This window comes from Triticum dicoccoides, chromosome 6A (genome assembly GCF_002162155.2).
Source record: "Triticum dicoccoides isolate Atlit2015 ecotype Zavitan chromosome 6A, WEW_v2.0, whole genome shotgun sequence".
NCBI lineage: Eukaryota > Viridiplantae > Streptophyta > Magnoliopsida > Poales > Poaceae > Triticum > Triticum dicoccoides.
In genome coordinates, this window is record NC_041390.1 from 532,616,956 (window position 1) to 532,632,330 (window position 15,375).

Here is a 15,375-nt window from a genome sequence, read left to right on the forward strand (position 1 = left end):
TATGCAAAGTTCTTTATTGATGGTAGGTACGGGGTTGATTTCTATTATTGTAGCCATTTGGTTCATGCCTAATACAAACCGTTAGCAAGCATGTAGCTTACAAAGAGCTCAAGATCATGATGGATCTCCAGCAGACATAAGCCAAAAGCAAAGTTAACCTACAACAAGGAATGTTGTCCACGATCATAACCACATCACCAGCCAACCGTAGACTCCAGACTAAGTTTAAACTCCGAATTACATCAAATATGAACAATAACTAGCATAACTAGTAAAGCAAGGAGAAGAAAAATAAAGGTAGATGAAGGTGGTCCAGACACTTTCGTAGAAACCAACACTAGCAGAGCGTCAGCCCTGAAGATTTTAGCCACCAGTCCGCAAAACGTCGTGCCTGCACCCCTGCGATGGGCGATAAACTTCACTTGCTATCGGCTCAACAGTCTTAAACCAGCATCAGCAGCCTTCGATTTTCTCCTTTATCTGTAGAATTGACCAGCTAGAAACCCAATAGGCAATCAGTTTAATCATTCATAGGTTTTCTCTCAAAAATCCAATGATTTTTCTCTCAGAAATCCAAAAAAAATTCTCTCAAAAATCACATATGCTCGTTTCGTTGGAAGCTTGTACCAGTACCAGGGTACTACTGCTGGAGTAGACGGGTGAATGGAAGCGTCGGAGCGAGGTGGTACGCAGTACGCACGGAGGGCCGTCGCCGCACAGTGCGGTGCATGGCTACAGGGGTTTTGCAGGTCCGGGTGTTTCGTCACGTACGTACGCAGGGCGCGGCAGCAAAAAAACAAGAAAATAACTGAGGCGTGAGCTCACGCGGCCATGCGTACAGTGGAGGGACAGGGAGGGAGGGGATGGTCACTGGTCAGCGAGGCTAGCCCGTAGCTGGTGCATAGGGAAGGACGTCGCGAGAGCAGAGAGAGCTCACAGAACTAGGCGGGCTGCGGGCCTGCGGTTCCCGAAGCGGCAGCAAGGCGGGCATGCACTGGGGCAGCAACACCAGCGCTAGCGCCAGCGAGAACCGATATATTAACCTGGTGGAACCTGCGCGTGCCCCGCACTTGTCGCGCGCCCGCCAGCGGATTGCTACACGTGAAAGATGTACGCCCATACCGTACGCATGTTCGTAGGAGTAAGTAGTACCGTACCTCGGTCATGGGTGTGTACGTACATCAGCACCCTCTACGTAGTACGGCTCTTCACTGCTCAGTTGTTTCCTCTGCCAGGTCCGTCCAAATTTAGGGCCGGTTCAGTAGCAGTGTTCATCGGGGTAGGATGTATGTGCGTGTTTATATGAAATGAAAATGAACGAAACTGACCCTTCTCCAAAACTTCAACACAATGACCCTAATCTGAAAATATTTCAGAAACAGGCCCTTTTGGATGACGTCCGGGGCTGGGGCGTGCCCCGGACTAGGGCGCCATGCTATTTGGCATGATGCCCTAGCTCCCTTCCCCCCAGCACCCAAACTAGGCAATCTCCTTTCTAGCTTCCCCCGCTGACCTAACAGGGAGCTAAGGCCTTGTTTGGTTCCAAATAAGTCACCAACTTACAAGTCGAAAAGTGTAAAAAGTGACTTATTTTGCCAAACGGACCCAACTTATAAGTCACCCCAACTTATAAGTCATAAGTTGCTTCACCCTAACTTAAAACTTATAAGTCACCCCTTTTACATGGGTCCCATCACCTTTACATTAAAAGACAAGGTGAAAAAGTGTGCTCAGATGACTTATAAGTCAGATGACAACCAAACAAGAGTGACTTATAAGTCACTGATTTTAAGTCACCTGACTTATAAGTCAGGTGACTTATTGGAACCAAACAGGCCCTAAAACATCTCCATCTCTGGCTAGGTCCTGGCTCATGCTCATCGATGATGCTACGGACGTTTGCAACATCCCCTTCTCACACTCAAGAGCTATGTTGATTTGTCCTATGGCTGATCCAGACGACTGAAGAATAGCAAACACGTCCAAATTGTCATGTGTCCTACTTGATTTTTATTGTTGAAAACAATAAACACAACCGTGTCTTTCACGAACTAGCAACTTGGCAACACTTTGCCCGTGTATGGCAGTGCATGCCACTTTTGCTTTTCAAGAAACAAGTTGTCGCCATGCTTTATACATAAAATACACATCAAAATACACGGCCAAATGATACAAAAGTATTTAGAAAACTATTTTACAAAGCAGATCCCAGAATGACCCGACAACATAAAACCCACCACGACTACACTGTCGAGAAAGAACACACGCCACGCCCTAAGACATCTAAGCTTCACAACAACGCCCAAGAAAGAAACCGATGCTAAGTATTGCGGCTGCCTAGTCCGAAACGGACAAGGGGCTTCACCCAGACCCTAGAACTGAGAGTAGAACCGCAACGACATCCACAAGAGGAGAGCGACACCTATGAGTGTCCCCGCCAAGACACAAAGATTTTGCTCGCTGCCCACCTGTGCCACCGCTGACAAGCGCGACAAGCACAAACCTCCAGACCCGGATCTGAGGGTCACCACGACCACTCTTGTTTTTGGGTTAGCGGAAGTTAGTCCAATTTACTTGATTTCGAGCATCAAATCTTGAGTAGGCATGCATTCAGAATAACCCCAGCTGCGAGGCTGCACACGACGTACGTGGTTAAAATGCATAACACACAGGTCTTTGAATTTGCATGACGGTTTGATCCCTTCGATTGCATAACTAAGATGAGGAGATAGATCGATGGTGCTCCATCGCGATGACTGCAGCACAGCTAAATTTAGAAGACGCGTACTACACACTAATGTGCACTGCACTAAGCTTAGGAAGAAACTACACGAACAGTGAAACTGGATGCTCGCCACGCGAACGTGGCAAGTGCAAACTGGATAAAAGTGGCTAGCTAGATGCGCCTAAGGTAGTTTCAACAGGCTGCATCAGCCGCTAGATGCTAGCTACGGCACGCGTTCCTTCGGTGCATGCAGATACGCAGGGTTAGGTCGCCGCTACTTGTACCCGAACGTCTGATGGTGCTCGAAGTTGCCCCCCGGCGGCGTGCTTTCACCGCCATGGCCATTGCCGCTGCTGCCACTCCCGTCGCCATTATTACCGCCGTTACCGGGAGCGTAGGGCCCTCCATAGTACGCGGCCATCCCATGCTCGCCGCCGTACATCTCGTACTGCGGGTACTGGCCGTGGTGCGGCGGCATGTGGAACGGATGGTGCGGATGCGGGGGCATGGCTCCTCCGCCGTACATGCCGGCGGCATGCATCTGCATGTCGCCGTGCGGCACCATGGGCCCCGGCGCCCCGCGGGGCTTGAGCATCATGGGCGGCATCCCGTGGTGATGGTGGCCGGCGCCGGCGCCGCGCGCCTCGCCCTCGAACTCGCGGAAGCGGTGGAGGTAGATGCTGAGGGGCTCGACGTAGTCGTCGAAGCCGAGGCGGCTCATGGCCCAGAGCACGTCCTCGGCGGTGATGGTCTTGCGCTGCTCGCGCTGGCACCGCTCGTTGGCCTCCCCCGTGATGAAGCTGATGTACTCGGACACGCACTCCTGGATCGTCTCCTTGGCGTCGTCCGAGATCTTGGCGTGCGACGGCAGCACGCGGCGCATGATGCGGATCACGTTCGCGATCGGCATCAACCTGTCCTGCTCGCGCACCGCCGGTGCCTGCCCGCCGCCGCCGCCGTTCCCCGCGGCCGCCGCCGCAGCGCCGTTCGCCGCGCCGGGGAAGCCCATGTCCATTTTGGCTGGCTAAACCTGATCGGTCGAGCTAGGGTTCTTCGTGCACGTAGTACCTAGCTAGTGGGAACACGAACTGCTGCTTGCTGGCTTTGGTGTGTGCTCTTTGCGATGTGCGAGGGAGGGAGGGAGGGAGGATACGTTAAATAGGAAGCTACGAGCGAGGTGTTGACTGGAGGAGCTAGAGCTCGAGGGGCCGGGGCATGCATGCACCGCGAGGTTTCGCCGCGCCTGTGCGTGACAAGTGGCGGCGGCTTCCCTGTGAATTACTGCTCCATCTGTGAACTGGTGATGCCGCGATATGGCATGCAATGCATGCTCTGCAAATCTGCATTGAGCCATGCAATCGCTATTATTCAAATGTAAAGCCGGAGTGACCAACCAAGCAGTTTTGCTATTTCCCAACACACGCCCAGTACTTAATGCACGCTTCAGATTAATTTACTGCTCCCGCTACCTTTGGTAAAACTGGGTTTTATCGCCGTTGGATGCATGCGCTTATTTTCAAACGGTTGACATTTAGGGTGCAGCTAGCTCTCATACTAGCACTCCACGTAACTTATACTAGCACTCCGCGGAGATACATGGATTTTTGTTTTCTTTCTTTTTGTTTGATTAATCAAGGTGTAGAGGTTAGATGTCACTTTGTTAATTCCTCTAGACGAAGATTAGCAAATCCGTGACATTTATATGAGTCGCCTGAAAATAGGGTTGGGATAGTAGCAAGGTAGCCCCAAGGCACCGGCAGAGGCGGGGATGAGGGTTAATCGGTGTGGGTAGGAAGGCCTTTTCGATTTGACAACCAATATATTGGACCGAGATTGAACTAGAGACGGGGACGCCATGGCCTACCGGCGAGGACTCGAACAAAACCTCCGCCGGAGGCGAGGTAGGGCGAGAGGAGGGTATGGCGGGGTGAAGAAGAGCATGTGTTTGAAGGAAGAAGACGAACATTGCCAGTGTGTGTCTGGAGGATGAAGAAGAGAGACAACTGCGCTGGATTTCAACTCAATTGTTCGGATGAAATCATGAAATCGACTAAAACATAACATTTAGGCGGTCTCATTTTCAGAACTTTAAACATAATAGCTTAGCCTCAGTTAGATGGAGGCTGAAGGCTGTCATAAGTGATGTACACATAAGAAGAGTAACAATGAGACCAGGCTAAAAGGAGATGGATATTTCAGAAAGACCAAAAATGTCATTCCTTAGTTAAAAAAATAGATTGTTTTTTCTGTATGGATGCATCTAGATGTTGTTTCACATGTATGTAAAATTTCATAGAAAATACAATAATTTGTAGCCCACGTAAAAGGACAAATTCTGGCCCAAAAATAGTAAAAGAACGGCCCGTTTTTATGCACTTATTTTTTTTTTCATGTGCACCACATATGAAAAATTATATGCACATCTATATGTGTATGTACTTTTTTCAGAAATTTTTGAGGTGTTTAAAATCAAGTTTCTGGCTAAAAATTAAAGAGTTGTGTGGAACACTCAATACTCCTACTCCCAGAACACCTCCCAACACCGAATCGAGGAATTGTGAACCAAACTGTGGTTGAACGGTTATGAGGACAGTGATATTCGCAGTCCATCAATGCTCAAATCCTGATGCTCATATTTATTCTAAATTTATTTCAAAATTTCCGGCAATGCATGTGTTTCTACTGTTTTAAAAAAAACATCGAATCGAGGAATCGTCGCAGGTAGTGTGGCTAATATGCTTCCAACCATGCATGCGTCTGCAGTGTGCTCACCCTGGCAGAGCCGCAGCACTAGTGGAATACTACGTCCTGATGAAATTGTCAGGTCGTGCATAAATTGGGCTTGCGTACACAGAGATGACATGATCGTAAGTACATGGACACGGAAACACTAGACTTTTTCTTAAAGTACATGAGGGCGCAAACATAGGTTACGTACAAAACAGGCACACGGAGTGCAAAGGAATATGTAATACTATAGAAAAATGTAATGTGTCACAACATCTACAGCCGGGTCTCTTATACCCGTCTCAAACGCTTCGGTCAGTGACCGGTCAGAAAAAAAAGACCCAACCGGACTTCTCAAATTGCGGACAAATGCCCGGACCGACCGGCATCTCTCATATCCAGCCTAAATATAGAACGGATATAGGGCGGCCTGGGCACGTCCAGGCACGTCCGCCTGACAGGCCCGACCCACCACGGACCCCACAAAAAACCTCAATTCGGGAGGCGAGCTTAAACCCTAGCTCACTCTCTCCCTCTCTCGCTCTGTCCGTCCACTCCTCTCCCTATCCGGTTCCGATCTCATCCACCACCATGAGCAGCTCCGGCAGCGACTCTGGCTCGGAGCTCGACTACGAGGAGGAGATGGCCCTCCACATTGCGGTGGAGCGGTCTAAGGTGAAGACTGAAGGAGATATGCCCTAGAGGCAATAATAAAGTTGTTATTTATATTTTCTTATATCATGATAAATGTTATTATTCATGCTATAATTGTATTAACCGGAGAATTGATACATGTGTGAATACATAGACAAAACAAAGTGTCCCTAGTAAGCCTCGACTAGACTAGCTCGTTAATCAAAGATGGTTAAGTTTCCTAACCATAGACATGTGTTGTCATTTGATGAACGGGATCACATCATTAGAAGAATGATGTGATGGACAAGACCCATCTGTTAGCTTAGCATAATGATTGTTAAGTTTTATTGCTATTGCTTTCTTCATGACTTATACATATTCCTTTGACTATGAGATTATGCAACTCCCGGATACCGGAGGAATACCTTGTGTGCTATCAAACGTCACAACGTAACTGGGTAGAGCGGCCTGGGCACGTCCAGGCACGTCCGCCTGACAGGCCCGACCCACCACGGACCCCACAAAAAACCTCAATTCGGGAGGCGAGCTTAAACCCTAGCTCACTCTCTCCCTCTCTCGCTCTGTCCGTCCACTCCTCTCCCTATCCGGTTCCGATCTCATCCACCACCATGAGCAGCTCCGGCAGCGACTCTGGCTCGGAGCTCGACTACGAGGAGGAGATGGCCCTCCACATTGCGGTGGAGCGGTCTAAGGTGAAGACTGAAGGAGATATGCCCTAGAGGCAATAATAAAGTTGTTATTTATATTTTCTTATATCATGATAAATGTTATTATTCATGCTATAATTGTATTAACCGGAGAATTGATACATGTGTGAATACATAGACAAAACAAAGTGTCCCTAGTAAGCCTCGACTAGACTAGCTCGTTAATCAAAGATGGTTAAGTTTACTAACCATAGACATGTGTTGTCATTTGATGAACGGGATCACATCATTAGAAGAATGATGTGATGGACAAGACCCATCTGTTAGCTTAGCATAATGATTGTTAAGTTTTATTGCTATTGCTTTCTTCATGACTTATACATATTCCTTTGACTATGAGATTATGCAACTCCCGGATACCGGAGGAATACCTTGTGTGCTATCAAACGTCACAACGTAACTGGGTAGGGCGGCCTGGGCACGTCCGCCTGACAGGCCTGACCCACCACGGACCCCACAAAAAACCTCAATTCGGGAGGCGAGCTTAAACCCTAGCTCACTCTCTCCCTCTCTCGCTCTGTCCGTCCACTCCTCTCCCTATCCGGTTCCGATCTCATCCACCACCATGAGCAGCTCCGGCAGCGACTCTGGCTCGGAGCTCGACTACGAGGAGGAGATGGCCCTCCACATTGCGGTGGAGCGGTCTAAGGTGAAGACTGAAGGAGATATGCCCTAGAGGCAATAATAAAGTTGTTATTTATATTTTCTTATATCATGATAAATGTTATTATTCATGCTATAATTGTATTAACCGGAGAATTGATACATGTGTGAATACATAGACAAAACAAAGTGTCCCTAGTAAGCCTCGACTAGACTAGCTCGTTAATCAAAGATGGTTAAGTTTCCTAACCATAGACATGTGTTGTCATTTGATGAACGGGATCACATCATTAGAAGAATGATGTGATGGACAAGACCCATCTGTTAGCTTAGCATAATGATTGTTAAGTTTTATTGCTATTGCTTTCTTCATGACTTATACATATTCCTTTGACTATGAGATTATGCAACTCCCGGATACCGGAGGAATACCTTGTGTGCTATCAAACGTCACAACGTAACTGGGTGATTATAAAGATGTTCTACAGGTATCTCCGAAGGTGTTTGTTGGGTTGGCATAGATCGAGATTAGGATTTGTCACTCCGAGTATCGGAGAGGTATCTCCGGGCCCTCTCGGTAATGCACATCATGATAAACCGTGCAAGCAATGTGACTAATGAGTTAGTTACGGGATGATGCATTACGGAACGAGTAAAGAGACTTGCCGGTAACGAGATTGAAATAGGTATGAAGATACCGATGATCGAATCTCGGGCAACTAACATACCGATGACAAAGGGAATGACGTATGTTGTCATTGCGGTTTGGCCGATATTGATCTTCATAGAATATGTAGGAACCAATATGAGCATCCAGGTTCCGCTGTTGGTTATTGACCGAAGATGTGTCTCAGTCATGTCTACATAGTTCTCGAACCTGTAGGGTCCGCACGCTTAACATTCGAAGACGATTTGTATTATCAGTTATGTGTTTTGGTGATCAAAGATTGTTTGGAGTCCCGGATGACATCACGGACATGACGAGGAGTCTTGAAATGGTCGAGAGTTAAAGATTGATATATTGGACGATAGTATTCGGACATTGGAATGGTTCCGGAGTGTTTCGGGTATTTATCAGAGTACCGGGGGCTTACCGGAACCCACTCAGGGGAAGTAACAGGCCACATGGGCCATAGGGGAGAGGCAAGGCACCCCACAAGGGGGTGGCGCTCCCCATGGGGAGTCCGAATTGGACAAGGGGAGGGGGTGCGGCCTCCCTTTCCTTCTCCCTCTCCCTCTCCTCCTCCCTTGCCCCCTCCGATAGAAGGAAGGAGGGGGGGGGCGAATAGGACTAGGAGTCCAAGTGGGTTTCCCCCACTTGGCACGCCCCCTAGGCCGGCCTCCTCCCCTCTCTCTCCTTTATATACGGGGGCGGGGGGCACCTCTAGGACACATCAATTGTTCTTAGCCATGTGCGGTGCCCCCTCCACCGTTTACTCCTCCGGTCATATTGTTGTAGTGCTTAGGCGAAGCCCTGCGCAGATCACTTCACCATCATCACGCCATTGTGCTGACAAAACTCTCCCTCGACACTTTGCTGGATCAAGAGTTCGAGAGACGTTATCGAGTTGAACGTGTGCAGAACTCGGAGGTGCCGTACGTTTGGTACTTGATCGGTTGAATCGATAAGACGTTCGACTACATCAACCGCATTAAACTAATGCTTCCGCTTTCGGTCTATGAGGGTACGTGGACACACTCTCCCCCTCTCATTGCTATGCATCTCTTAGATAGATCTTGTGTGATCGTAGGAATTTTTTTGAAATTGCATGCTAGGTTCCCAACAGTGGCATCCGAGCCAGGTCTATGGTAGATGATATCCACGAGTAGAACACAAAGAGTTGTGGGCAATCATAGTCATAATGCTTACCACCAACATCTTATTCTGATTCGGAGGTATTGTTGGATGAAGCGGCCCAGACCAACCTTACATGACCACGTTCATGAGACCGGTTCCACCGACAGACATGCAACTTTTTTTTGCATAAAGGTGGCTCGTGGGTATTTGTTTCTCTAACTTTAGTTGAATCAAATTTGACTGCGGCCGGTCCTTATTGAAGGTTAAAACAACAAACTTGACGAAACATCGTTGTGGTTTTGATGCGTAGGTAAGAACAGTTCTTACTAGAAGCCCGTAGCAGCCACGTAAAACTTGTAACAACAAAGTAGAGGACGTCTAACTTGTTTTTGCAGGGCATGTTGTGATGTGATATGGTCAAGACATGATGTGATATACATTGTTGTATGAGATGATCATGTTTGTAAAAGTTATCGGCAACTGGCAGGAGCCTTTTGGTTGTCGCTTTATTGTATGAAATGCAATCGCCATGTAATTGCTTTACTTTATCACTATGTGTTAGCGATAGTTGTAGAAGCAATAGTTGGTGAGATGACCACGATGCTATGATGGAGATCAAGGTGTCAAGCCGGTTACGATGGAGATCATGACGGTGCTTTGGCGATGGAGATCAAAGTCACAAGATGATGATGGCCATATCATGTCACATATTTTGATTGCATGTGATGTTTGTCTTTTATGCATCTTATTTTGCTTACTACGGTGGTAGCATTATAAGATGATTCCTCACAAAATTTCAAGGTATAAGTGTTCTCCTTGAGTATGCACCGTTGCGACAGTTCATCGTGCCGAGACACCACATGATGATCGGGTGTGATAAGCTCTACGTTCACATACAACAGGTGCAAGACAATTTTGCATGTGCGGAATACTCGGGTTAAACTTGACGAGCCTAGCATGTATAGACATGGCCTCGGAACACTGAGACCGAAAGGTCGAACGTGAATCATATAGTAGATATGATCAACATAGAGATGTTCATCATTGAAAACTACTCCATCTCACATGATGATCGGACATGGTTTAGTCAATATGGATCACATGATCATTTAGATGACTCGAGGGATGTCTATCTAAGTGGGACTTCTTAAGTAATATGATTAATTGAACTTAAATTTATCATGCACTTAGTCTTGATAGTTTTTGCATATCTATGTTGTAGATCAATGGCCCGTGCTACCGTTCCCTTGAATTTTAATGCATTCCTAGAGAAAGCTAAGTTGAAAGATGATGGTAGCAACTACACGGACTGGGTCCGTAACTTGAGGATTATCCTCATTGCCGCACAGAAGAATTATGTCCTTGATGCACCGCTAGGTGAAAGGCCTGTTGCAGGAGCAACTGCTGATGTTATGAACGTCTGGCAAGCTCGATCTAATGACTACTCGATAGTTCAGTGTGCCATGCTTTACAGCTTAGAATCGGGACTTCAAAGACGTTTTGAACGTCATGGACCATATGAGATGTTCCAGGAGTTGAAGTTAATATTTCAATCAAATGACCGAGTTGAGAGATATGAAGTCTCCAAGAAGTTTTATAGCTACATGATGGAGGAGAACAGTTCGGTCAGTGAACACATACTCAGAATGTCTGGGTACCATAACCACTTAACTCAGCTGGGAGTTAATCTTCCGGATGATAATGTTATTGACGGAGTTCTTCAATCACTGCCACCAAGCTACAAAGGCTTCATGATGAACAATAATATGCAAGGTATGGAAAAGACTATCCCCGAGCTCTTCGCAATGCTCAAAGCTGCGGATGTAGAAATCAAGAAGGAGCATCAAGTGTTGATGGTTAACAAGACCACTAGTTTCAACAAAAAGGGCAAAGGAAAGAAGGGGAACTTCAAGAAGAATGGCAAGCAACTTGCTACTCCCGGGAAGAAGCTCAAGTCTGGACCTAAGCCTGAAACTGAGTGCTTCTATTGCAAAGGGACTGGACACTGGAAGCAGAACTGCCCCAAGTATTTGGTGGATAAGAAGGATGGAAAAATGAACAAAGGTATATTTGATATACATGTTATTGATGTGACCTTACTAATGCTCATAGTAGCATCTGTGTATTTGATACTGGTTCTGTTGCTCATATTTGCAACTTGAAACAGGGGCTACGGATTAAACAAAGATTGGCTAAGGACGAGGTAACAATGCGGGTCGGAAATGGTTCCAAGGTCCATGTGATCGCCGTCGGCACGCTACCTCTACATCTACCTTTGAGATTAGTTTTAAACCTGAATAATTCTTATTTGGTGCCAGCGTTGAGCATGAACATTATATCTGGATCTTGTTTGATGCGAGACGGTTATTCATTTAAATCAGAGAATAATGGTTGCTCTATTTATATGAGTAATATCTTTTATGGTCATGCACCCTTGATGAGTGGTCTATTTTTGTTGAATCTCGATCGTGGTGATACACATATTCATAATATTGATGCCAAAAGATGCAAAGTTGATAATGATAGTGCAACATATTTGTGGCACCATCGTTTAGGTCATATTGGTGTAAAGCGCATGAAGAAACTCCATGCAGATGGACTTTTGGAATCACTTGATGCTTGCGAACCATGCCTCATGGGCAAGATGACTAAGACTCCATTCTCCGGAACAATGGAGCGAGCCACTGACTTATTGAAAATAATACATACCGATGTATGTGGTCCGATGAGTGTTGAGGCTCGCGGCGGGTATCGTTATTTTTTGACCTTCACAGATGATTTGAGCAGATATGGGTATATCTGCTTAAACATTATTCAGAGAATTTGAAAAGTTCAAAGAATTTTAGAGTGAAGTTGAAGATCATCATAACAAGAAAATAAAGTTTATATGATCTGATCGCGAAGGTGAATATTTGAGTTACGAGTTTGGTCTTCATTTAAAACAATGTGGAATAGTTTCGCAACTCACGCCACCTGGAACACCACATCGTAATGGTGTGTCCGAACGTCGTAACCGTACTTTATTAGATATGGTGTGATCTATGATGTCTCTTACCGATTTACCACTATCGTTTTGGGGTTATGCATTAGAGACAGCTGCATTCATGTTAAATAGGGCACCATCTAAATCTATTGAGACGACACCATATGAATTGTGGTTTGGCAAGAAACCTAAGTTGTCGTTTCTTAAAGTTTGGGGTTGCGATGCTTATGTGAAAAAGCTTCAGCCTGATAAGCTCGAACACAAATCGGAGAAGTGCTTCTTCATAGGATACCCAAAAGACACTACTGCAGGATGCTGGTAACGCGACACTACGATCAGAGACCCTTCGACGAAATTGTGTGTGATGCCATAATCGCAAACGGTGGTGTAAAAACCCATCAAAAAGGTGCAAAATGTTTGCGATGGAGGATGCATCAAACACGGTTCAGATTTGAGTTGCGTGTGCGACTGAGGGCATACGGTTCAGTTCCGTTAACCGTTTGCAATGAGGAGGAACAAAAGAAACGGGCAGCCAGATGAAGGTGTGTGCGATGTACAACATACGGTTCACTCGGATGAACTGTTTGTGATTAGGCAACACAAAAGAAACGGTCAGCCATATCAAAGGTGTGTGCGATATATGGCATGCGGTTCACTCGGATGAATTGTTTGCGTTGATACATGAGAACAGAAATGGTTCAAATGAACAAGATGTATGTGATATGAGGCAAACAGGTCTATAATCAGAAACGTGTGCGAAGACCGATAACAACACAGACGATTACTGCTAACAAGCCGTGTGTGTTGTGAGCAAACGGTTGCTGGTATACAATTGTGAGTGATTGATGAAAACATCACCGACGGGTTCCATTGTTTAGTCCGTGTGCGATTTGATTTTCTTTGTCCGCACAACATCTACGCTCTGTCTACAGAGCATCAACACATATACTTAAAATGACAACATTGTATAACCAAATTAAGCATACAATTACACAAATGACTACACACATAACATTTCCACACACCAAAGAAAGCAATTACATGTATATTAAAGTAGGAGAAACGGGGATCTAATCATCTACTTATTGTTGCGACGAAGCTTGCCATTGCTCCGCTTCCGGCTGGATCCTTGGCCGTTTTAGGGAAGGAGGCACTTCCTCATGTCAACGATCCACCTGCACATGTCGTAGCTCATGTACGCCTCCTTGGCCGCGTACACGACGTGAGCTTTGTTGAGTTTCTCCATCCAGTCCGAGTACCAGGCACACTTGTCCTTGTTGCACGAATCCTTCATGTCTTTGTAGTAGGGGTCGATGATGGCCTCGGTGAGGTGAACCAGTGAGTCCTTCTCATGCTCCTTGCTGCCCAGATCTTGTATTGGCTCTGAATGTCGACAAGATTCTGGCAGGCGATGCCCGAATTCTCGAGCGCCTTTACATCGTTGGTGATGTCCACCGTAGAGAACATGTAGTGGGGGCTGTTGACAAACCCGGAGAAACGCTCGCAAGGCCTTGTGGCCAGGTAGTAGTGGTAGACGAGGACGTGGTGGCACACGCACATCTAGGCGATGGCAACCTTGGGATGAGACCCAGCACGAGCGCGGGTGTACTCGAGGTCGAACCCGACCACCTTGTACTTCTCCGCGACAAGCAACAACTCCATGATGTGGATGGAGTGCTCCACCCAGACCGGGTCGTTGGTGTACACCATCGAGAGGTGAATGAACCTTCCGTGGGTGTCCACCACGGCACGCATGGTGAACTGCTGCTCGTTGTTGACACCCGCTCGGAGCACCATTGGAGCCACACATGATACCCTCTAAGAATTTCTCGTGGTGGGTGTGCTTCTTGCAATGGTGGGGCGTGATCGAAAGGTTGAAGAGACACAAGGGTAGGTTAAATGGCCGCTGTAATAAATGGGGGCCGACCGGCCTGTAATCGTCACGTCTTATCACAACGTTCATAGCGGAGGATTCCAGTGCATGCTTGACAACACCATACCGCATGTGTGGGCTCGAAGAGGCGCCAAATTTATCGTTGGTGAGCCTGTTCCAGTGCTATCGTGCTGTTTACCGCGCAAGCTTCCCGCCCGGCTAGTTTGGCCACGCGTCGGCTAGAAGAGGGACAAATCGTGGGTGTTTATTGGCAAAAAGCTTTGTAAAAACGAAGTGTGTGGAATGACTTCGGTCATAAGTTTACCCTTGGGTGATGTGATCAAAGTTACACAGAAGGGTGATGATGGACACTTGAGTGCGATAATTAATTCTGCGCTCTATAGTGCACACGGTGGAAGAAACCAACTGTGTGCAATAATGTTGAAGATCGCAATCGAGTTAGCTATACAGATCGTGTGTTGTGAGATCGACAAGGTAAACTGATTCGAGAATGGTTAATAAAATCTAAGACCATTGCATATTAAGGTCAAAATAGTGCTAGCAATATACGAGTCTCATACGATGCCATTTCAACGATTGTACCACAAAAGCTCGAAATGTTACAAGGTTCAAATTCCAGAGTTATATGGCTCAAATTCGAAGATTACAAGGTTCAGACTGATATTAGAAATGAAATTCAGCTCATTAGCTGCAAACGCTTGCGCTGATCCACTGAACATGGATATCAGAGAGGTTCAAACTAATATCACCACTTCTAAGTCTGGCTTTGAAACCTCACAATTTTTGCAAAGGGGCCAGCCACTAAGAAGTCATGTATGGGATTGACACGTTGACTTCCGATTACTCTGTCATCTGAAGTTCCAAAATGAAATTCATCATTTTTGGAGCCTACTCCGTTATGCCGCAGGCGTCGGCGCTGATCAACAAACCATTCATTTTTGCGAAATAAATGTAGGGCAAACCTCATTTCCTTCAGCACCCTTGCTCCGAGAACAAAGAACCTGGTGAATATAATCTCCAGTAAGGTCCCTCGGTAGGAGTTCAAAGTAATTTCTGAGAGATGCAGATCTAGGCATTCGACGTGATTGTTATATTGTATCACATTATCCACCACTGGGCCTAATCTTATGTGCAAAAGAAGAAAACGTGTTAGTGCCTACATGCAGTTTTGAACATTACTACAGGCCTAGCTATTTGGTTTGCAGGATTTGTAAAATGCACTAGCTATTTGGTTTGCAGGATTTGTAAAATGCACTAACATGCCATCTTCGATCTGACATG

At 46.4% G+C, this 15,375-nt stretch overlaps 1 protein-coding gene across 1 annotated transcript; it reads right to left on the minus strand.

Annotated features, from left to right (window-relative positions):
• Positions 1-2,694: 2,694 nt before the first annotated feature.
• Positions 2,695-3,740, minus strand: LOC119319557 (nuclear transcription factor Y subunit B-3-like). Its single transcript, XM_037594020.1, has one exon. The coding sequence runs from the start codon at positions 3,738-3,740 to the stop codon at positions 3,000-3,002; it is 741 nt and encodes a 246-aa protein (XP_037449917.1). The 3' UTR covers positions 2,695-2,999.
• Between the last annotated feature and the right edge of the window lie 11,635 nt (positions 3,741-15,375).